Here is a 25,434-nt window from a genome sequence, read left to right on the forward strand (position 1 = left end):
ATGATTTCTCAGGGGGAGAAGGAAAGAGCAAGCACTGGGACTGTAAGCAGACTTCATTGAGGTATTTGAAGTCTACCTTTGAAGTAACTTTGTTTTCCCTCTCATTGCTTTGATTACAGTAATTCCTTGCTTAAAACTGGGGCTTGGGATTCCTGACAAAACACTGGGCTGCTGGAGCCTACATGGTTCCCCCAGGGCCCCAGCCAGGGTTTACGTGCAGCACTGCTGTCATACGGACACTGAAATTAGTCGAGGTTTCTGTACACAACACTGCAGAATTTTTTTAAAGTTTTTTTTTCACAGGGCTCAACAGTCTCCTGTATAAGCTGTCCAAAGATTAAATGCTTTAAGTTCCTTCTTCATTTATGCCGTGGTGCAAGTGATGCTTGATCAGAAAAAAAGGAGGGGGAAAAACCCTTGTTCACTTTCTAACAGCCAACTTAAAAAAAGATGTCTGTTTTAATAGTGTTTGTGTATATTTTGGATTGCGAAATGAGGTTTTTTGTACTTAACAGCACATCCATTTGAAGATTAATGTATTTATGAATTTTTCCACATTATTAGCCAGGTAAAATATGTCCTAACACATCACTTAATGCTGTGTGCATTTGGTGTCAGAGTAGTCCATTTAGCAGCACAAACAAATCCAAGATAACACAGATTTAAACTGTGCATAAACCTACTAGATAATAGTTTTGTATGTATCTGTCTTAAATCTAGAAGATTGTCCCAGCCTGGTTTTATTAAGATCACGGCCTCTGTTATGAAGATCCTGGGATTGGTTGCATTTTGCACAGTTCAAGGCAAGCATTACATTGCCACAAACGCATTTCCTGGACCTCCGTCTCAGGAGAGAGCTTCACATCCCTTGCTTTATCAGAAAAGAAGGTTTTTAAGTACAAACCTACTGAGCAATTTTTCCTGGTACTCTAATTGCCCTTGAATCCCTTCCCCACTCAGTTCTCCTGCCCTATTCCAGTAAAGCCGTATGTTTGGTCACTTCCACATTCCCCACTTGGGTGTTTGGGGATGACCATGTGGGCACATGCGTGTCTATGTGCATGTATGAATGTTTTAGAGGGAGAGACACCTTTTGCTCTTCAAGGGTAGTGTAGCAGTTAAACTTGAAAATAGCTTTTATTAGTTCTTTAGTTTATTTTAAAATATTTTTTCATGTGGCATATTTTAAGGAAAGGAAGTCTGTGTGAAGTAGCATATTTTAAGTCCACCCGTCCCCGTCTGGAGGTGTTGTGTCTTAAAAAGCAGAATGACTGCGTTCTTATCATCTTTCTTTGCTTACTCTTCATTTTGCTGATGAAGTAGCTTACAGAGGTGAGAAAGTGGTTAAGCTATGAAAGGGATGCTTGTTTATGGCTACGAATATGTGAAAATAAACATCCCTCGTGTGGATTTGGACAGGTTTGAATATATATTCCAACAGTGTGTCCCTACAGAACAGTTGTGGTTTTACAGCCCTTCTTGAGCTAATCTTAATGGAAAATAAATTTTGCTAAGCTGCTCCTTTGCCCCTGTGTGTAGAGTACACCTATACTAGCATTTCTGTGGTGTGAGTGCTCTGCAGAGGAGGGAAAAAAAAAAAAAACATTGCCCTATTTCTGTATAATCCAACAAAAACATAATCCCTTCATTTCACCCTTAGAATACCACTGAGTGCTCTTGAGTCCAGATTTTTCCAGACTGTGCAGAGCTCAGGAGGAGCAGGAGTAGGTGCCGAACACTTGACAGTCCCTGTCGCAGGCAGCGATGGGTGTAATGGAGTTGGCATTACTAGTGTTAACTTTGGTGTCACATCAGTATCTGATTCAAAAACTCCTTGATACTGAGTGTCTTCATCCTGGCCCTTGCTTTTCTTAAATAACCTGTTCCATGAATAGCAACACAGTGAAATTCAGTACTCATTTCATCAGCGTTTATTCCGTAAGTGTCACTTCTGCTGGCATTTGTGATAGGTAGCATGTGGCTGAAAAATGAGGTTGATCTGACACTTGAGCTGCTTCCACTTACTGGAAGAAGTTCCATTAGGCTTTCAGGGTTTAGCAATGACTTTCTGTAGCATCCCAAACAACCTTTTAGCCTCCTCAGGAGTAATTTACAGTCACTCCATGGCAAAAGCAATGATGGAAGGGTTTTGTAGGATGTGTCCTTTGATAGTCTTCCCTTGCTGACACCATACCACCTTCTGCTTTTCAAGAGGTAGAGCAGGATTTAGAGGAACATGTGGCCCTGCCGTGGGGAGGCAGCAGGCCAGTGACCCATCTGCAGCAGGAGGCTTTGGCTGCTAAAGCCTGCTGCTGTTGTCCAGGGCACTGCCGTTTGGATCTATCCTCCAGGTTTTAGCTCTTGGGTGGATCAGAAGCAAGTCAGAGCGTGACTTCACTTTTATCTCTTTTGCTGCACTTTTTAATGGGATTGCTCTTGCCTCTCTTTGGCTTAGGATATCAGACAGGCATTTCAGACCAGCAGACAGACTCATCCATTCCTGTTAACGAGAAGTGTTTTGATGAGGCCTCAAATGAAGGTCCCTTAGGCTTCCAGAAAGAAGAAATGCTCTGCCAGAGCAGAAGCAGCCTTGCTAGCCTGACTCAGGTTCTGCCACAGTCCCCTTGAAATCGTTGTTATAACGCGGTTGTAGAAGCCTTAGGAGACCGTAGTCCAAGCTGATATCCTCCCTCAGTAGGTTCATTTTCATCTGCTGCCCTACTTTGCTTGCAGAAACTAGATAACTAGAAAACCAAGATGATCATGGCTTACATGCAGTTGACAGTGGAGCCAAGGAGTGTGATAGGCAAGGGAACTGTGTGTGCGCATTCGTACACACCACAGCACAAGTGTCTTGCAGTACCTTCCTGGAAATAGTCCTGTGTCACAAATACCTTTCAGTCAGTACCCCTGCATGGAGAGGTTCCATCATCCGCATGGGCAGCCTTGTGTAGGCTCTGGGTTTTGGGCACTGCTTGCCTACCCGTGGCATTTTCATTCCACAGTAGTAAATTAATTCCTTGCTGCAACAGACCAGTTTGGGAGCAGTCATCCACAAATGACAGAAATGACTGACAAGATGCCTTTTTGGCAGTTTTGATGATAAAGTCTAATAGATATCTGAAATAGGTCAAAATGATATTTTGGCCTCTGGATTTCATGTCACTATGTAATCCTGGTCCCTTGGAGCATTTGGCCTCTGAATTATTTTCCCTGACCCAGAACTTCATTTGGAGACCTCAGAGCCAAGGTTGTCTAAGGTTTGTCCTGTTCTTCTGATGGCTTTGGACTGAAGAAGTGAGCTCCTGAAGTGAAATACCCTTGGAAATACCCTACATGGTTGGCATGCTGCCTCCAAACTCTCCTGTTTTCTCTGCCCTCTCTGGAGCTTATTTCTTCAGTCCAGGACAAAACTCAGAATGTAGATGGAGTGGAAACTGCAAATTTCTCATGGGACATGTATAGAAATGACACATATAGTCAGCTGTTGCTTTCCTTCATCTCCAGCTCCCTCTGAAAGATCACCTGGGCAGTGGGGCTCTGGCTGGAGTGATTTTAGGGGAGGTCATTACTGCCCTTTTTTTCCTGGCAGGCTGAAAGGATATTTCCCTCTTGGGAGTCCCTTCTGCAGATGGATCCTCATAGAATGAATTAAGGTTGGAATGAGTAAGGGAATGGTTTCCAGCAGACTGCTCTTAACGTTACCAGCACTGTCAGGTTTTGAGGTGTTGTTGGGCTTCTGCCCAGTCAACAAACTGTCCCTCCTGCGTCTGTGTCTTTGGCAAGAATGTGTTGTTTTATCCATAAGCAGCTGCATCAAATACATCTTTTTCTGGGGAAGGATCTTACTATTTGAATACCTTCCCAAAGTGGTACTGAAGGGTTCTGTTTCAGGTAGGATTATTTCCATCCTTGTACTGCACGAGGAGTTGGGTGGTACACCAGCAATCCAGTAGATGAACAGTAGCAGTAAGAAAATAAGAGATTAGAGACTAAGACTGCTTGTGAAACAGCTGTTGGGGCCTGGGGAAAAAAATAAGGGAAACAGACATGAAAAATATTTGTGAATGCATAAGGCTTCCTTCATTGCATTAAATCAGTTCCCTTACTTTACGTACAACTGTGCTTGCTACCTTTCATTTGTCCTGTAAGATTTTTGAAAAGTCCACATAAATTGTAATTAATGTCTGTTAAAATGTTCTGAGTGAATTGCTGAGCCCCTGCTCTGCTGTGTCCGATCTTAATAAGAATTGAAAGCCCTCAGGACCTGCTGGCACCTCAGAGGGGGATAACCTTATTTCGTCAAGCATGACTCTATTTAGCAAATGCTTAGAGCCTAGGAGAGCACATGCCTTTTTCATGTCTTAGAGGATCAGCCAGTCACAACTGTTATGAAGCTTTGGGGACCAGCAATCCCTTTATAGGTAGACACAGAGATGAGATTTTCTTGGTTGGTAGCAGAGAGCCCAACTTGTGGGAAAAGGCTCCTTCCAAATCTGTGCAAGATCGGATTTTTTTCTCACCTGACTGGTAAGCTGTGATGGCTGCTGACAAGAGCAGTAAGCCTTTCTTCTGCCCGAGTGGAGAACTTTTATGGATAAAGGCTTTGTGCTGCAAACCAGGCTCCTGGCCTCCAGGGATCTCAGGAGCAGGGGGAAACACTCCTTCCCTTGTGTCTTTGGAAAGGGGTGGATTTTTTCTCTGCTGTGTCCAGGGGGAAGGCACAATTTTAGTGTCTTGGTAGTTCCCTATTAGGTATTTCTGTAGGTGTTGGAGAAAGTCCATTTCCAGAGATCTTGCGGTCTTCTCCCTTGAACTACATCCATTCAAAAAAGTGGAGGTGGTTTAGCTTTTTTGGAACAGCTCAGAGGAAGCATTTGTAGGTGCTTTTTGGTAACTGAAAGTAAAGTTTTGATACTTGTCTTAAAACAAGGTCACTGTTCTCTGTTCAGAGAGAGTGACAGCAGGCTATTAAATAATTGAAGGCAAGGATGACAGTAGAATCAATCCCATCTGCTTTGACAGTCCTGCGTAATTCCTCATCCTTCAATTAAGGAGAGATAAAATGACCGGCACCAAAACTGTTTGCTGCTGTGTCTTCTAGGCACCTGCTTCACTAGTATTGATTTTTTCCTAGGCTTTCTGCATGCTTTTTGCTGTAGCAGCAACATGTCTTGCTTGAAAGTGCATGTTTGAAAAAGTGAAAGTTAACACTGTTTTATGATACAACAGAAAGCAGGTTGGTAACTAGAAAAACAGCTTTAAGTAGAATTCACAAAAAGGCATAACTGTTCAGCTGGCTTTGAATAACATTTCATCAGATTATAGAAAATTGAAATGCCAGAATGACCGTCTGCATAACAAACTGACCAACCTTTTGGCCTGAACAAAGAGTCCATCAGAAGCAAATGGCTGAATGAGGTGATGCAGCTTTTACCTCAGCAACTGGGTTTTCAGAAGCCTTAATGCCAGATGGATGGGGAACGTGCTGCTCGTGTGCTGGGGAGCCAGGAGGCACAAGGTCAAGGAGGAGGCTGCTGGCCTCAAGTGGTATACTGGGGGGTTGGAAGGAGAGAGGAAATGAAGTCCATTCAGGCTGGCATCTGAGTGACCTGAAGTGATGAAATCCAAGTTGGCTATGAACTTCAGAAGAGGAAGACTTCACTGTGGGGGCTTCCTGGGGGCTCTCTGGAATGTCCAGTGGGAATAGCCCAAAACACTTAAGAACTTAAGAACTACCCCAGGTTTGCCAAACTGTGAATGTGCTACATAGCCACAAGTGGAAAATATGATGCAAAGAAGTTTAACTAACACTGTTACTAGTCTCTTTTTTTCTGTTTTTCTAGATTGGAGAGAATATTCGAAGGTTAAGACACTTCACAGTATCTTGTGAGTTAGGTGGAGGTGAGAAGAACAGACAGTTCGAATTTTAAGCTGCACTGGTTATGCTAATGCTGAATATAGAGGTGTTTTAATCAGGTCATCTTCTCTAGAAAGGGATTTAGGAACAGGATTTGTGGAAGTCTGTGTGAAAAATCTCCAACTGTTCATAAAACTAAAATGCCTCAGCTTTGATTGCCACAACTTCTAGACTTTATAGTTTTTTTCTGATTTTGCAAAATTTTTCTTTACGACACAGCATGGGTTTATGTGTAATTCATACCTTTTAAGCAGTATATTCAGGGGCTTGAACTGCTATTTACAGGTCAGTATAACTCTCCCCAGTTCACTCAATCTCATAAGAGCAGAAACAGTCCCTGGTAGTACAGCAGCCTGAAGGGTGCTGTGAAGCTGAAAATCAGTGATTTGCATGTTGCCCCCATTTGCAGCTTCCTTGCTCTAGCTACTGCTGCTTTCATGTTATCTTCGATTTAATGTGTGAAGTCCTACTCTAGAGTCGAGAAGGAGGGTGTCTAGTACTCCTTCCCTGTTTGGCGTGTAGAAGGTAAGCCCACACTTGCAGAGGTGGAGAGCTGTCGGTGAGTGTGTCTGAGCTCGGTTAAGTGGTACTGTCTGTAGTGTAGGTGGTTAAAAAATCATCTGAAGCAAATCACTGGTGACTGGGTGCTGCTCTGGATATCTGTTTTGTAGCTGTGATTGAATCACACCTTTTAGTCTTGGCTACATATTTTCACAAAACAGCGCTTTTAAGGCAGTTTGACAAATAATTTCCTTTCTGGAGTTTTGCTTTTTGTTACCAATATGCTGCTTAATTTTTTTTTTTTTTATTCCTGGAGGCTCACAGCTAACAGTTTATAAAATAGCCCAAGCTTATTAAAATTACTAAGTACAACCCTTTTTTATAGTTTTAGTAATAAGAAACAGATTGTATAACTTCTGTGGACCCTTGATAACACACATAGTGCACATGAATTGGGCTCTCATTCACATTCTGCCTTCACATATCACATGTGGTAAAGTATGTGTCTCAGTAAAAGAAAGTAAATAGATACTGAAATAGCCAATGTTCTCAAAACTTAATCCTTGTAACCTCTCTCAAAGTTCTTATTGACAGTAGAGTTTGTACTGAATTTGAAACTGCATTTTGTAGGGTAGAGATACAGAAGCCATATTCAGTAATGCCTTTTTTGATATTTCTTGTTTATTCAGTGCTGTACTTACTTGTATCTGGAATTTGACCTCAGAGCCGCATGGTCTGAGGTTTGCAAAAGGGACAAGAAACAAGACTGGACAGAAAATAACACGCAGAGTTATTGAGAAAAAAGGGAAAAGCAGAAGGCAGACAAGATAGTTTTCCCTGTTGTAGGAACATATTATCTGCATACCAGTTCTTAGCTTTTTCGGAGGGTTGCACTGCAACTCTAATCACTGCTCTCTGATTCAGGCTCATGGAAATAAAAGTAAGTCAATTTGACCTCCTGACCTCATGTTTCATCATGAGTTTCTGGAAATGATGGATAAAGCTGCAGCACTGTTGCTCCTGTTAATAGGGTGAAATATTTGCTTTCACTTTGATTTTAAACTGATGCTTAGTTTTCATAAACTATCTCTGTGACTTGGCTGATAGCTTTAATAAATTACTTCATCTTTTTTAAAAGCAGCAACCATGCAACAGTAAATTAACTTTCTAACCTCATACAAATCACACTGTCATTTGGCTTTCTTGTTTTATACCTTACTAAATCACTAATGTGTAAAACTGCTTTTCCTTTGAGAGATTTTACCACAGGGTTTCTTTGCACAAAGATGTAGAACCAATTTAAAATAATGAGTTAGATGTAAATATTACTAGCTTTGCCAGTTCAATGCTTTGAAATGGTGCTTCTTAGCTTTTGATCAACAGAATATTTTCATTCTGAGTAAAATACATCAGTTTTCTGTTTCTTCTGACTTGTATCTGAGGGTATGACTGTTTTTCACCCTTCGTTTTGACTGAGTTTTCTATTAGGCCTTTTAAGTAGGAACATCTTTGTTATCTACATTGGTAGCTTGACCATAGTGTTAAGTCCTGTGTAGTAAAGGACCCGTGAGTGCAGCCCTTCTAACTCTGGTGAAAGGCCAAGCGCTTTGCAGAACTGATTTATGTGCTTTTTTCAACATAAATTAGTAAACCCTCTAAGTTGATACTGTGGAAATGGACTTTATTAAGATTAAGCCAAGCTGTCCAGTGTCTTAATTGTTTCTCAGGAGCATGTGATTTGATAGTTTAGAGCTGTATAATTAGCCATCTATACAGTTTGTGAAAATGACTTACAGAAGTAGCTCCATGGGGAGAGAAACTACAGGCAACTGTGGAGGGAGCAGCCCACAGGGAAGTCCCCATACAAGCCTGCTTGCCTCTCCATTCAGTGAAGATGATGCAAAAAATAAGGAATTCCTGCTTTATAAATCCAGCAGAGAAGAGTCAGGAGGAGTCTAAAAGGTCACCTGAAGTAAACTTCTGCTGGCATTTCTGATGGGTACCTCCCTGTTTCGTAATGGCTGTATGCTGGGACTTAAGGTACCCATTGCCCTGTAGAATTGGTAGAGTTGCTGTCAACGTTGGAGCCCTTCAGATGGGCCTGTCTTCCACAGTGCTGAATGCTGTGTGGTGCAGAGCACATTGTGTTAACTGGGGCAGTGGCAGCCTGGGACCCGGTCAGCCAGGTCATGAAGGCTGCGTGGGCAGAGCACATTGCTTAATGCAGTAGTTGGTATTACTTCGTATCTGAACATTTGTAATTCATGATAATTCTGTGGTGTCATTCATGACTGCTGTGTACAGGCAGCAGATAAATAAATGTGACTTTTGTGCGCTGCAGTAGACATGGTGCTGCTGATCTCAAGTGTCCCCTTTTCCATCCTCCAGATCATGAGATGTTCATATTTTGGGATTATTTTATTTGCTTTTCAGCACTTGATTTGAAGTTCTTATTTTTCCTTCTTTGAAGGCTATCAAATGTCCTTGCTTTTTGTTTTCCTTTCCACTTTCTAGAGGAAGATATGACTCTCATGTAATCCCATGACTCCAGCAGTTGTGAAAACACCAGGTTTACTGCAAGAACTGGCAATCCTGTGCATATAAAATTTGCCTGTGGCAAAGGGCCTTGAGTGCCCCTTACCATGAACCCACTTCAGGCTCCTTTCACGGAAGCAAGTTTTGCCATTGCCCAGACCGTTTCACCATAAAATAGTTACTAGCGTAGGGCTTCTGTAATTGCCACAAAAACAAAACTTGTACTCAGTAAATATTTCTCCAGAGATACGCTGGGCTTGGGGAGATACTTGACTGCACTGAGCATGTTCCATGCATACTTTTAAGTTTTTAATAACTGATATTTTAAAACCACAGTTCCTTCTTTAAGGACAAAGCATTTTGCATGCCAATTTTGCACGGCAGTTTGCCGTTAAAATGAATCTGTGTAGGTTTTCCAAGAACAAAAAATAGAGACACATTTTTCCACATAAAATCAAAGTTTGTTTTTTCTTTTTGCTTCCATATAGCTCTTAAGGGGTTCCATTGATTTTTTTTCTTAGACTTTCTGAAAGGGGAAAAAAGAAACCAAACATTTGGATTAAAACCAAGCATGAGAAATTTCAGCATAAAGGAATTTTCTTATGTATGTTTATAGAGGAGGCTAAAAAGCTTACTTTCAGTCCTGTGCAATGACCCATTAATATGTTGCCATTTTCTTCTGTTGCAAATTCAACAGAATATTGGTTAGTTCGGTGACTCTTCTAAATGTCTTTTGCTCCTTAAAACGGTGCATCAATTAATGTATTGAGAGGGCTTCAATTCCTCGGAGGAGCAAGCAGAAATTGTGGGAAGGGGTTCTGCTCTCACATGGGATATAAGATTAACAAGGAGTAGTTTTAATTTGAAGTATGGTACGTTTTAAATGTGGTTGCAGATTTCTGTGGGATCATCACTCCATTTTTATTATCTTGTTTATTGTGGGCCATGCGTTTCCCAAAGAGACTCTTGCCACCAGTCAAGGAGTCCTTGGTTGCAGGAGGCTATAGAGTTTGGTGGGATGTCTGTCTGGATTCAAGCCTACCATTTCTGCTATGGTTTAGCTTCATCACTGATTAAGACCTCATTTTTGAAAACAGACATGAAAGACACTGAGAATTCCAATGCAAATTCGTAGTTTAAATCTCTATTCTCTCTTTTAATTTATTTCGTTTTTTACTGTATTAATGGACCATGATCCATTCCTTTATTCTTAATTCTTACTTTTCTAGTCCATTGCATAATGGTCAGTTGTGTATGGCTTCTGACTAGATTACTTTTCACACCACATGTCAAATTAGATTAGTAATCTCATAACAATGTTTTTATATTCAGATTACATTGAGCATGCTTAGATGTGTTTAAAATGAAGAACATGTTTGTATTTAAAATTAGTTTATTAGCCACAGGAAGGACTCTCCTTAGTTAAGGAAATGAGTGTATTGTTTCTGGTCAGCTTGATATTCGGTATTTTAGTATGAGTGTATCTTAGCTTCTTATTCCTAAATTGCATCCATAGTTTGGGAGAGGATATTAAACATTCCAATGTTTTCATCCTGTTTCTGAATCTTCATCCTGGTATTCAGTCAAACAAATAATATTGTTCTTTGTAGCTGCAGAAGTGTTTTTTGTTTTAAAAATCTGATATTAGATGATTAGTCACAAACTTCTGCTGTGCGAATAATTCAGCTGGCTGTGAAACCTGAGCAGTGTGTACTGTTTGAATATTTCATTTGATTCAAAATTGGGTTTAATGTCTCTAAATAAATACTATCTCACTCTTAGCACTTATCTAATCAGGAGAATCTTAACACTGCTCTATGCCGTCTGTGTTTAATAGCCTTCAAGAACTGAGACTCAAATGATTCAGGAGCTCTTGCTTTAATTCTGAAGTGCGTTGCCAGGAGTTCTGCAACAGATGAAACATGTGATACGACATGGATTTTATATCACGTTGATCTTCCAAAGAGAAAAAACGAGCTGTTGAATTCCTGCTTGCTATACCAGAAATAGCTCAAAGGGTGCTGGTGCTGAAGGAGCCTGCAAACACGGATGTTTTGCCTCAAAGCTGTGATCTCTGCCCGAAGCCCTGGAAGGCTCGGAGGGTCCATGGGGGCCGGAGGCCCATCCATGGGGAAGAAGGAGTTTCATCGGCAAACCTCCCCGCTCCCTCTGTAGGCACCCAGCAACTGTATCAATAACATCTGTTTCTCAAAATGTGCAGAGTGCTGCCATATTACTTTTTTCCAGCATTCTTCTAACGTGTAGTATTTTTTTATACGCCAAGTATGTCGAGGCCATAAATACTTTAACATGCAGAAGATGTGCAGCGAGAGAAGTATGTTCTTTTGGACAGCTTTTCCCCTTCCCTGCCAGCTCCCCGAGACGGACCTCGGCAGGGGCCTGGATCCCCTTACGTGCTGGAGGAGCAGGCTCTGCCAGAGGTGCAGGTGGCAATCTCCAAGTGACATGCCACCCACCCGGCATGCCTGTGGACAGCCTCTGCCATCACAGGGACTACAAACCCTGCTTGGTTCGTGGTGCCATCTCCTGGATTCATAAATTCCTCCTGAGACGGCTCTGTTAAGTGTGTACCTTGGTATGCTTGTAACTTCATGTGGTGGCAATGTATTTAGATTGGTATCGTCAAGGTGCTGATATGTCATGCTTACAGATGCACAAGCAGATGCATGAGGGAAGGGCCTATTGGATCAGCATCAAAGAGTGAGGCCATGTACCCATGCTGCAGGCTTTTAAGTCCCTCCAGCTGTTTGTCTGTATGGTCCTAGGTCTTTGCTTTTCCGTTTAATTTTCTGTCACCTACTCAACCCATGGAATACTGTCCATGCTGGCTACCATTGCCCAGGTTTCACAGCAGCAAGGAACAACAGTCGTGGCAGCATCAGGGACAGCCCAGGAGCTGCCCTCCGTCTCCACGTTCTGTCCCACAGACAGAGCAGTTTGTTCTCTTTTTCGCTTAGCTGCAGCTCTGATAGCAGCTTGCAGCAACACGCACTCTGGGCAGAGTGATGGCCTCTACCTTTCTCTTTGGCTGGACTCTTCTCTTTACATTTTTAGTGAGGCTAAGAAAAAATTAGTAATTTTGCATAGTTGCTTGGATTTTGAAATTAATGCCATTTATGGTCACTTTGGTAAGCTTTCTATATTGCTACCAAATCATTTCCAATTATATTACGTAATTTTTATATTGTCTGTAGCCACTTCTATCAGATCAGTACTGCATATTGTACACAACGTTGTGATAAAATAATACAGATCAATGAGTCTAATTTACTTGGAAGTGTCATAAATAGAAAAAAATGTGTGATACTTAATTGCTTTCACTTTATTTTGATTAATCATTATATATGCTGACCTATGCAATTTGGGCAAGCAATAACTACAGAAAATAGAGTAAATGGGAAAAGAGAAAAAAGTGGATAAGCATTACAGATATCTCGGTAGAATTGCAAGCAGAAGGGAATCTCTTCCCTGGTTTGTCAGATGTGTTTTGTATGTGAGTAATGGGACTCATCTGTACGTATGAAGTTACTTGACTCCATCTATCCACAGAAGTCTCACAGAATTGAGATTTATGACATGTGCTGTGAGGGTATTATGTGGGTGGCTGAGCACTAAGATTGTGGATATAGACTACAAAATTATGCTTTGGGAAGCTAGAAAAGTAAGCTGTCTATCTACAAAATCTTTTATCTAACAGGAAAATGTATCTGTGCTGTCAGAAAGGTATCTATAGACATTCTGTCACAAATTTTAATCCCAGTAGATGATGGACATGCTATAGTATGAGAGCAATACATGCATATCTGTGCTAGCTTAATAACTGAAGCCACAGGACTATGCAGATGTGCTTCTATTTGCCAGTTCACTTCAGTGATAGGCTGTATGCTGATATTCCTTTTTTATTACTGTCATTGTTTTGTTCATATGATATATTCTTTGCTAAAATTTGATTTCTCTTTAATGTGGGTGTCACGTTGGCTGCATAGGAATACACAGCTATTCCAGCAAGGGGATGGCTTGCTCCGCTGCATTTATTGAACAGATGTGATACTTGATGTGCATGCTTTACACAGTGCATATGATCAGGTAAATTGCCCCAGGAAAAAGGGGTGTCAAGGGATGGGCTGCTGGTACTGCAACACCTAATGCAACTTGTTCTTGGTCCCCACTGTTGTGGGGAACTGGTCAGCCTTCCCCCCACATCTGGTGGCGCGAGTCTGTGGCACGATGGGGCAGACAGAAAGGCCCCTTGCAAAAAGGCTGCAGCTAGCCGTCAGCACTGGATCTACCAGAATAATTTGTCAAAATCCCAGCCTAATTCATGCTTTCTTGCAGGAGTTGACAGTCATGCCTGATAAAAAAGAAGCAAAAGCCAGGGAAGTGAGTGAATTCACCAGCCAGGTGAATTATCCTGCCAGGTTATGCACATAGCCCTGATGTATGTGAGTTGTGTCTTATTTTATTTATTTATCTCCTTAAGTCTCTCAAAGTTGATGCTCTCTGGCCTGTCTCTGTGGTGTGGTGCATGGATCCCTGTCCATGGAGCAAGGGTTACATGCAGGGTGCTGCCTTGCTCCAGCTCAGAGTCAGCTTGCCTGCCTGACCCCGGAGATAGGGTGCCTCTTTGCAGCAGAGGCTGAAAAAAGTCACCGTCCACATACTGCAAGGTGACAGCCTGCGTTCGTAACACTGAGTGAGTGAATGTCATGCAAGGCATTTTGTTGTGTGCCTCTACTGAAATAGAGGGATGCGTACTTGGCACATGAAGAAATTCTGGATAATAACACTCAGTTGATAGTTACGAACTGCAGAGGGGCATCGTGGGGCAAACTCTACAACTTCAGTTTCTAGAATATTTTTGAAGAAGCAGCCTTGGAGAATCAGTTGATTCTTGACAAAATATGGATCCCATGTGGCATGAGAAATAGTATCCGTCCAGTGAATTGAAGGTATAACCCTGGAGCTACACATTGTAGGAAACTTAGAATTGATTCCCACCAACCAAAGGTCTGTTTTGGTGGAGGCAGGCAAAGGGAAATGTGCTGTAGGCAAAGCATGCTTCTTTGCTTTTATTTTTCTTCCAATAAATCAACCAGTGTTCAGTACGACTCCAAAAAGTTTTCGTCTCTGGATTAAAAAAGCGAGCAGCAGGTAGCTGTGACGCAGGTTTTGCACAGTCATTGAACTGAACACACCTTAAACTAACAGAGAGGGTGAAAGGTAGTAGTGTTTTTGCGCTGAATCTGTGTTTTTAGACGAGGCAGCACCTTCTTTATAAAAGCATGTTTATATCGACTCCTTAAGAAGTTTAGACTGGAGGGCTGTCTCCAGAAACTGCCCCCCTCCCCTTTTGCCAAGTCCCATATGTTTGTCTTGGCAGGATGCAGTGTCTGCTTGGCTGGTGCTAGGATATTAAATTGAGGGAACACAGAACTCTTGATGTTTTCAATAGGGCTTCTATTTAGTTAGCGGCAGGATAGAGCTGTCAGCCACCTGTGATTGTCCAACAGGGAAAAAGGGAGAAGTAAGAGGGGTGGGAGGAGAGCCCTGGAAACATTTTCCAATTTCATCGATAGAATGGTCAGAAGGAAGCATTTTCTGGGAGGTAACAGCTTTGTGTTGGTTTGACTGTTGAGTCCTTTTGCTGCGCTTCTGGCTCGGTTGGCATTCGTGGTAGGTGAAATAAAAGATGATGCTAGCTGAAACTATGTGGGTCAGCACAAGCAACTTATTTTAACTTATCACAAGTGGAGAATCTTTTAAGAGATTTTGTTATGAGCTGAACAAGCGATTTGTGGCCCAAAGTGAGAATAGATTTACGTATAGAATAGATCCAAGGCCAGGTTGGACGGGACTTTGAGCAACCTGGTCTGGTAGAAGGTGTCCCTACCTATGGCAGGGGGGGTTGGAACTAAATGATCTTTAAGGTCTCTTCCAACCCAAACCATTCTATGATTCTATGGTATCCCAATTCTGACACTTATGGATGCTGTACGAATTTCTGCATTTTAAGGCATGCGTGGTGATGGATTAATTTAGTTACTGTGTGGGAAACCAGAGTGTTGGGAGCCTGTCTTGGGTACTCCTAGAAAATGCTGGTGGAAGTTGTAAACTAGACTTGGCGTATGCAGTGTCCCTCTTTGTTATATAGTACCTCTGTGGGTCTCCATGAGAGAGAATGGTACTCAGTCTCTCTCAGTCAAAGAAAGCCCTCTTCTGTCCCCACCACATACTTTGAAGAATGGAAGAAAAAAAAAAGATTTGGAGAAATCTCCAGGAGGAGGGGAGTAATGCATTTGCATTTTTGCGAGCTTGGGCAGTATGTCACTGTTCGTCTTGATTCTTTCTCTGACTTGCTGCTGCCAGTATCCTACTTCTCTTCCTTTTATTCAGAAAGAATGTCTAAGGACTCTGTGGCCTACACTGTTCCAGTTGGAGAAATGTCTTGGTTTGGGAGCAAATGACAGTTACACCAGGTGAGGCTGGAGGGCTAATACGTAGCCTGGACTGATAGATAGCCTGAGAGGCCCTGTCTTTTGTCACATGAAAGAAGAGTTTCCTTCTATAAGGACAGACATTGAGATGGTGGAGGAACATCTAAGTGGGCTTGGTTCCTCTTTGAACACAAGCTGCAATCCTTTATGGCTGTCATATGCACTCACAGAACAGTGAAGTATTTACTTTCACAGGTGTATTTGGGCGCTACTCTCCTGAAGTTGGGTGGTTACAGTCCCTTTGCTCACACACAGATGACAATTGATCTGAAGAGTCATGGGCTCTAGAGGTCTTACTGTACTTCGTGCAGACAAAACTTGTCATTGTGTTTGCCTATGTTGGTTGCAGTCATTGGATTTAGATCTTATTCTTCTGAGCAAGCGGATGCATCCTCCTGAGCATAGTCTCTCTCCTAAAACAGGGGTGGCTGTCTTGGGCAGGCAGTTTTCCCTTTTCCCACTGAACTCTTAGCTGTCCTTGGACTGGAAGGTAACTGGCTCTTTGCCACATGCCTGCTTCCACATGTGCTCTGGTGAGAGCTCTTATCTTCTTCTTATTTCTACTTCCTTCCTAGGTAGAGTGAACATAGCCCGTTTTTATTACTCCTTATTTGCACCTGTACACTACTGAAGGGTCCCAAGTTGGAACTTTCTTCTAGAGGGAAGGTGATTTTTGCATCCTTGGATTCTTGTGCTTATGCTGGTTTTTTTTCTTTACATAGCTTGCCCATTTCTTACCAAGGACTATTATTGCAGCCCGACTTCATGCAGACAATCTCCTACTGCTGGGCAGACTCCGGCCTGCTTATTAATCTGCTTCTTATGTTATTGACAACTTACTCCATTTAGAGATGAATATAGAACCTTGAACGTGATGATAAATTTCAATTTTTTAAGCTTTTAATCTCCCCTATTTCAAATCTTCATAGTAAAGACACAGTATGTGGTATTTCCAAATTACTCTGTATTACAGAAGGGCGTGCGTATCCTAAGCCAGATAAAAGGTGCCTGCAATACAAATGAAGATTCTCATGTAGCGGGATGCAGTGAAGCCCTGTTGATCACGTATCCCTTGCGGTGCAGTGTAATCAGTTTAGGTTGGATGACTGACTTTTTTTTAGATTGTCAAGTTTTATGCCCTGGGTACAGATTAAAGCAGGTCTGTTGTGTATTCTGCTGGAGCAATTACCATTTTGCGAGACGCCTATATATATAATGGTTAGCTGCAGGAAAGATAGATCATATAGGTAAACATTTCATTTTTGGAAACTGTGAAGGACCTGAACTCCTTGTTCATTGTATTCAGCGTAGCGCAAAGATTCTGTGTCTTCATAAAAGCAACGGAAAGCAGGCAAATAAGGCATTTAATCTTGGAGCATGAACTTTTACAGAGGAATACAAAGCTAGTGAGCCCAACATGTCATGTATCTGTGTGCTCAGTATTGTCAGAAGAAAGCAACATTTGATGTTTATCCTCTGAAGACCCATGGGTGAACACTGTGAGACAGGGGTTGCCAGGCCACTCTCCAGAGCTGATGCCAGCCTACTGGGCCTGGTCTATCTGATTCAGTGCGGTGGTGTTTGTCCTCGGTTTGTAAAAGACGAGGATTAAATATGTAATCCCGATTAACTGCCAGAAAACTATTTACATATCGCTCCTAGTTTCTAGCTGGGAGGGGAGAAAGGACAAAATAGAAAAATAAACAAAAAAGTCAGAGTTTTAAAGTCTGGAACAAGTCTGGTGACAAATGAGTTGGTTAGAAAAGCTTGAACAGAGCATAGAGAGCGGGTGTGGTGCAAGAAACAGTTTATCTTTGCAAGGGATGGTCTGGAATGTGATCTCATTTCTTTTTCACCTAAGTAAAAAAGGAAGATATTAAAAAAAAAACCCATCCAACCACGAGAGGGAGAAACCTGATGCGAGCAGCCTACAAAACCAGCTTGGCAACAGAACTGCTCTTAATCTTTACACTTTGCTCCCATGCATGCTGCATCAGTCTGTGCTACCATGTCACAATTTGCAAATATTTCAATATTGTATTTCTGATTTGCTTAAAGCAGCCTTGCATGTTCAGTTCTCTCACTGTTCAAAGCTAGTTTAGGAGGAATAGCTGCTAATTAATGTCTCAGTTCCCCAGAGTATCATGTCAATGTTTTAAAAACTATTTCTGTGTAATACAAGGGCACTAAGGGCAGTTTAAAAACTTAATTGATATTATTCCCTGTTCTGTGGTAGATATTATTATGTCTTATGAAATTGCAGCATTTTCAAAATACAGATACTAGCTGAAATAGATTATTGTGAAGTGGATGCTTAGATGAAAATAATAGCAAAGCGACAAAAACATTGGAATGAAAGCATTTTTCACTGAAAATAATTATTATCTTGTGCACTCACTCACTGCCTTTAAGTCAATGGAGAATAAATTTGACCTGTTAGTATTTAGCTATAATTCAATGTCATTTTATTTAAATGTATACATTTTTAGTTGTATGGAAACGGGCAGCAGAGAAACTCTTGTGGATGAAATCATGTAGAGCTCACAGAGGTGATGGTTTTGGTGTCACCCTCACTGGTGGGGCAAAGAGGAATCTGAATGCCTGGCTGTGGTTTCAACTAGTTGCTCATTTACAAATAACATCAGGGAAATGCATCGTGAACCCTTACAGGCCAACCTGAAAAATGGAGGACTTCTCCCACTGGTATCCTTTAAGATTCCCTGTGCTTCACCACCAGCTTTGACCCATTCTGATTGAAACCTAAACCGGTCTCAGTTTCCTGCTGAGGCAGGTCCTAGGTTGGAGGCCAGAAAAGTGCCTGGGGGAAGACTCACCACACCGTATCTTGCTTTCACGGCTCTTTCCCTTGGAGCCTGCATTGGCCACTGCTGTATGACAGAAAAGTCTGTGAGTTGGTGCTTGGTTGTCCCAGAACCTGATTCCTTTAGCATCAAACCAGTATGCTCTGATGGTGTTAGAGGATCCCACGGTTGCTGGTACTATAGCACACATGCTTGGATCTACTCTAAACATGGACTCCTTGAATCATTTTGGTCACATCTGCTTAGTTGTTCGGTGTTCTAGCATTGTATACAGATACGGATGCATGTAATACTTGGTTTCAATTGACAGTGTGCCTGTAGTATATTTGGTGTATAGCAGTACCTACTGATGGATCAGGTATCCCACCACACTGGATGCTGTGCAGACCCAGGTCATGAAGACAGCTTCTGCTGTGAAGAGCGGCCGGAGCTCAATGAGGAACAGGAGGGAGCAGAGACAGACAGGATGGCAGGCAGGAAGAGTAAGATGTGATTGAGGAGTACAGCTAACAAGAGTCAGAGCACTTTAGAAACCAAACTTTTGTCAAGCTTTTTTCATAGGCATTTTTCAGAGTATTTTTCAGAGGGAGTTGCATGAGAAGAAGCAGCTTTGGTGTTTGGGGGCACCACATCCAGTCTGTTGGAGGACACTAAGAAGGAAAGAAAACCAGAATTTGGGATAGAGGTGGGCAGTGGAGACTAGCATCAAAAAGCAAGAGCATTTACTGACCTCACTGCATTGAACATGAGATGATAGTTAGGATGGGAATATTCTGTTGTAGGTTTAATTTGTAAAAGAAATGCACTGTAGACAACCAAAAGCATTTCCCACTGTCCAGTAACACTTGGTGGCAAGTATTAGCAGCACTTGACTTGATAATGGCCAATAGTGTGACTCTACTGCCTTGCTAAACAAACTCTTTCACTTTCCGACATTTGAGGGTGGGCGTTTCAAAATGCACCTGAGAATTAAATGGCTTGCCCTTATTGCAAACCACTAGAAGTGGAGCATTTAACTTCCTAAAATACTTTTGAAAATCCCACCCATAATGTGTACTCTAATATTGAAGTTAAATGTATCCATTCTTAATGGTCACTCCACAGTTCCCTGTTGTGCTCTCTGAATGAATGGTTCTCTCCTCTCTTGCAGCTAATACTCCATGCATATTTATATGGAATCAAGTTCCTCCTTAAATGCTGTTGATTTTGGCTCAGGAGCTGATTCCTTACTTTAACCTGCCCTTGTAGGTTATTTTCTCAAGGCTTTATATTGTTTGAAATTGCCTTATTATTGTCTGCATCTTTTGGGGAAAAAAAAAAAAAAAGGGGGCATTTTTTTCAGGTTTTGCTTTGTCATTGAACTGTCCAGTAAAGAATGCATCGTTTGCTGTCCTCTGGGAATTCCTCCTAGGTGGGCTGCCTGTGCCAGACTGGATTTGGCCTTGCTCCCAGTTACCTTTTATTATGAACTCAAGCAGAACTTGCTCCTGCATCAGTTTAATTCAGCAGAAGGGTTTTCCCTCAGTTCGCTATGCACCATTGCTTCTGGATTGAGGAGGATGAAAAGATCTGCAGGGATGAAATGCATTAATGGTTGTGAGTCATTTAAAGACAACTATAGATGTTACGCAGCAAAGGGGGTCCACGCAAGGTGCTAAACAGACCTTCTGCAGGTTTCCCCTGTGACACTCCTCAGGGAGGGGGGTTTGCTGCCCTTTTAAACATGGGAAAAGTGCATCTGTAGGAAAGGTGAGGAGTTAATCCACTTCCCCCAAGTCTCGGGCAAGATTGAAATGGTTGCCGAGAACAGGCATGTTTATTTCCAGCCCCTGTGCCACAAAGGCTTCTTTTTGCTTTTGGTAGCTTTGTTGTGTCCCTTTTTCACATTTTAAGAATAATAAGGACAGTTCTAGATCAACTTCACAGAAGCACAGATTTCAAACTGCATCCTTCAGTTGATGGAAATTTTGAACATTGTTAATTTGTAAGAAAAAGTAGTAAAATTAATAGCATTCCAAGATTTCAGACTATGCTTTCCTGTATTGCTTTATAAATGTGCTTTTGTGGAAAAAAAATTTTCCACTACATACTTCTTTCTTGAAAATCCACCACAGTTTTTTCTCCAAGTGAGCCTTTAAAAATGTTCTCTAAACACCTGCTTGCTTTTCTCTCTGGCTGGTGGAGAAGAAGCTGGGTTGACAGTAGAGTTTACAGTGAACATTCACCTGAAAATGCAATACTTTCTTATGCCCCTCTTTCTCCATTCATTTGGAAAATTTCAAGCTCTTTTTATTGATGAAATTTGGGGGGTGGAAGTCGAAATGAAAAGCAAGCTGAATTCTGCCTTCATGCTTGCCAGTAGGCTGTTAAAATAGACCAAAACTGTCCCTGTTGATTCTAAATCTCGTTGTCCAATAAAAGGAAAAAATAAATCAGTGTTTATAAAAATTTGTCTGCTGTCATTTACAACATGCTTTGTAAGATAATGCCACTATAGCAATTTTAACTGTTACGTATTGAAGTGTCAGACAGAGCATGTTAGTATTTGTACTGTTTACTGTAGTGGTGAAGCAAAGCAAGGGTATCTCAAAAGCTCATGCAAATTAATTATTCAAAATCATGTGAAATGTATTCAGCGTCCACACAGGTGATACCAAATCATACCTGCAAATGAAGCAAAGAGTAAAACAAGGCTAAAAGGTGTGTGAGGGATGAGGAACAAAGTAAGTGAGAAATGATACTGAATAAAACCCGATTGTGTTCTTGTTAGTATAACCAATGTGCACTCTTTCTCTTTTTTTTTTTAAATCCGTGTTTTTCCTTCATCAGCCCTTTAGGTTTGGCCTTTTGACTAGAAAGCCACAGTTGCCTGGTCTCCACTGTAATTCTTCCTTTCTCTTGGGACTGCGGGGAACACTGTTCTTCCAAAAAGTCCATCGCTGCATGTGGTAAATGGTCTGTGCATGCAGCCTTCAGCCCATGCGAGCTGTTTGACAGTGTGTATTTTTAATTAACTCTGTATTTTAAATAACTCTGCTGTGCACGGGAGGTTGCGAGTCATACTGGAGGTCAGGTCATTGCTCTCACACTGGATCTGTGGGAGATGTTTCTCTCTAGAAAGCCCATGTTGGTGACAACTGGTTGGAAATCCAGCCCTTTAGCTACATTTTCAAATTTTGCAGAGAAATTGTGTCACGTTTGTTCATGATTATGGGCGCATATCCCCTCAACACAGTTCGAATCCACTGAAATTGGTGAAGTTAGGCACTACCATGAAGAGGAACAAACAGTAGAGATGCACCTTATGTCTCTGTAAATAATCATCCATAGAAGGTGTTTTAAAAGAAAAAAAAGGTGGGTATGAGGTACAATCTGGTTGATGTGGGATCCAGCTTGGAAAACTATTCTCAAAAATATAATTGTGGCTCTTTTTTTGTAGATTTAACACAGACAAGAAAAAGCATACACATTGAAGCTGGAAAGCAAAGCAAAGTTTCGCTTTTGCACAGAGCACTGCTTTGGGTAGAACTACCTTCAACTGACAGGCAACAGCTGCATAGAAAATGGGTTATTTACAAAAAAAAATTATGCCAAGACAAGGTCTACACCAGTAGCATAGCAACTGTAGGTATGAAACTTAGTTTTGCTCAGAAAAATGGCAAGCAAATAAGCCATTAAGATGCAAAGGGAATTTGTTAATTCCCAGTCTAATTATGTATACTAGCCACATGAAAAACTGACTTGTGATGCTAACCTGAGTTATTTCAACCAAAGTTTCATGTATTACTGCTACTTACATAGTGAAAACAAAGGAAGAATGTAGTATTTAGATTTATGTAGTTTAGCCAGTATTTGAAGAAATTCATTAACTGAAAATTTGAGTGTAGATGTAAGAAAACATACAGAGCATGGAAAGCTTGCGGTGAAGTACTGTGTGTGACATTTTGAGTATTTTTATTACAACGTTAATTTTTATACTCTGTCGTATGCCTTCACAATTCTGTCTAGTTGTATTTGACAAATTATGTAAGCTTGGACTATGATAATCTTTAGTTGTTGCAAAAAAACCCCCAAAAAACGGATCTGTGTAGCATTGCCATAACTAAGTTTGATGGCATTCAAAGCTGGAGTTTGGGATTGCAGCTGTACCTCCTCCAGCGGGGCTGGGGAGGCCCTGGAGCAGTTTGCAGAACTGTCAGAATCGTCTCCTTTGGGGGGTTTCGGGGTTTTTTTTTTTGGTTCATACTTTGTATGTGTCTACGGTTGTGGTCAAAGCCATAACTGTAATTCCTACCTTACCTGTAGTGAAATCTTCAGTTACAGCATTACAGTCACTGAGCCTTCGTAGGGGTTTCTTTGGTTTATGGAAAAAAATGATGCACCGCTCAGCTGAGAATGAGCAAGTGGCAGCTGTAACTGCAGGTATATCCTGCCCTATCATATACGTGTACAAGTCCTGAGCTCACCCATGGAACTGATGCTGGTGGGATGAGAACAGGATGTTTCGCATGCCTTGGTTTTTAGCTGAGCAGAACTTGTGCCTCCACTCCAGAGCAAAAAGTTGGCCAGAGTTTCACTGCAGGTTGGCTGCGGAGCATTTGCTTGGACATGCCGGCCAGGGTGGCTGGTCCCAGAGCCTCAGCAGAGGCTGTGCGGGACAGGGGTCTGGCTCGCTCTGTCCAACATCTTCATTTTTATAAAAGGAAGGTCATAAGGGTAATGCTTGTTAGTAGTTGCTCTGCTACATTTTATACAAATGTTAGTGTTTTGTATGCTAATGTCTTTGATAATAACTTGCAGATGCTTCAAAATACATATTCTATTGGTATTTTCCAGTAATTTCAAATATTCTATATCCATTTTCCCCCTACATGATGTTCTTGCTTTCACTGGCTGTGCTGGAAGAAGTTTAGTCTTGCTGCCCTTAGATATAAGCAGGGTGACTGTTTCCTTGAGCATATTGCCAGATTTTCTTCACTCTTTACTGTGATTTATACTTGAGTGCTAGCAAAGAAATTTTTCTTCCTGAGCATGAGCCTATCTTTCCTTAAACCGGACTTAATGCAGGTGCAACTTCTCCAGTGAGTTTTAACTGTGGTAATCACCAGGATAAATCTGCCTTGTCTGCAGAGCTGTCCCGCAGCTTTTACAGGCAGAAGACATAAAGAGAAAGGGATTTGAAGAATCATCAGTAGCGACATAGTTACAGGATGGGGCAGTATGTGTTTGTTTAAGTAGGAAACCATATGGCTTCTGCTGATTTTAATGAAGTAAAATGAAGGGCCTGAGTCGTAAGGAGTTCAGAATATATATGTATGGGTTAAGGATTAACAGAACATTGCAGTACACAGTGCTCAGTGTGCTATGCTTAGATTATAAAATAGCTATGCATAACATCAAATGGCCAACTCCTGTATGACTTTAGTCTTAGTTGTGTTTTTGAAGGGATAATGTATCTCATACATATACACGATCTTCTCTGAATGCCTTTGAACAGTGGCCTCAGCCAGATGAACATCCCCAGACTGCAGAGGGGTATCGCCTTTGGCAAGAAGTCCATGCAGAGGAAACCCAGTGGTAATTTGAGTCTTACTGAATGTTTTATGCTTCACCCCTCTTGATAGTTGTTTTTAAAGCATCAGGCTAGGCCTTTAGGCTCTCAAATGACATATCGGCATGTTTTCTCTCTTCCTCACCAGGCTGGAATGATAAGAACTGATAAGGATGAATACTTCATTGAGCCTTTGGAAAGAGGAAAGCAAATGGAAGAGGAAAAGGGAAGAATCCACATGGTGTACAGGCGATCAGCTGTAGTGCAACATCCCACCGACACGCTCCCTGATGTCCATATAGAAGGTATAGTACTCCTGTGTTGGTTGTTTACAAATCTATCCCAGGTAACTCTAGCCTATGGTAGCTTTTGGAAGAGGCAGTTTTGACTGGGCTGTTTGAAAAGAAAGCACTTGAACATTTTGCTGAAATACAGCATCAGGGTCACACAGGCAGTTTCTCTGCCCAGAGCAGCACACTTGTGCTTTCATCTAGGAGAACAGAACTCAGTCATGAAGTGTTCTCATCAAGAAATGTGGCAATATGTTTGTTTTTTTCCTTCCTTAAACCAAGGGCAAATTTTGTACTGCTTTAAGTTGGAAACAAGTCTGAGCTCTACCTAAGTTGGTAAGATATTGTGGGACATGAGATCCTAATAGAAATATTCATATGACTTTAATATTCTAAGTTGTTATTAAGGCTCTCCTGTCCATACAATTTCTGTTTAAAGTTTGGGTCCTGTTCCTTTCTGAGTAATAGCTAAATTGTGCCAATGATTGATACTGTTTTCCTCCTTCTACTGGTTGCAATTAATGCAGTTTGAAGGCACTTGTCTTGATTGGATATATTTTGACATATCCAACAATCCCCCTCCGTCGTGAAGATAATGTGGTTGGTCCATCTGAGAATAATTATAGTGTAGTCTGATCCATTTGCCTGTATGTTTCCCCCGGCTTTTAATATACAAATCCTTACAAGCCAATGCATTGCATAGTGAATGCTGAAGTTTTTGACACTATGGGCTGAGAATGAAAGAGCAACTCCATTCCCCTTCAGTGCTCTGCTTCTTTTTCAACATCTCTCAGCCTCTCAAATTCCTATTTGTACTTTGTGTTCACATGTTCTTGGAACTTAAAGGGGTTTGAGGAGAACAAGAACAACTACATACAACACACAGAGCTAGAATTAGATACAGTTATTAAACAGAGAGGAGTCAAGCAGTCCCTCATAGCCAATCCTCATGAGCTTAGATTTTTTAGAGTTTTTTTTCTGGAAAAGCAGGTAGGAATTTGAAAGCCATTTTGAAAAAAAATCCTTTCAGGCTTTTATTAGTGTTTCAGAAGATTAAGTCCATGCTGCCTATTGCGATATGGCATGGCAGTATTGCAGCAGGCTTGGGGACCAGCAGCAGTCTGAACTGTGCAGGCTCATCAACCTGACTTTTCTTTGAGACCTCTGCTGCCAAAGGTACCTTGCTTTTGGTACCCCAACAAGGTCATTCAAGGTCATTCGTGCATCTCTGTTGTGTGATTGACTAAACAGTGCTAAATAACCCTTTGTGGTAGTGGCAGTGGACTCAGCACGATGTTTC

General features: G+C 41.5%; 1 protein-coding gene across 1 annotated transcript in view; it reads left to right on the plus strand.

Moving 5' to 3' along the window:
- Positions 1-25,434, plus strand: part of ADAMTS3 (ADAM metallopeptidase with thrombospondin type 1 motif 3) — a 126,266-nt gene that overhangs the window by 16,836 nt on the left and 83,996 nt on the right. Inside the window, exon 4 of the mRNA XM_074867028.1 lies at positions 23,993-24,149. Coding sequence (XP_074723129.1) covers positions 23,993-24,149 — 157 coding nt within the window. The remainder of the gene's footprint in view (positions 1-23,992; positions 24,150-25,434) is intronic.

Source organism: Strix uralensis, chromosome 4 (assembly GCF_047716275.1).
Source record: "Strix uralensis isolate ZFMK-TIS-50842 chromosome 4, bStrUra1, whole genome shotgun sequence".
In the NCBI taxonomy this organism is placed as follows: Eukaryota; Metazoa; Chordata; class Aves; order Strigiformes; family Strigidae; genus Strix; species Strix uralensis.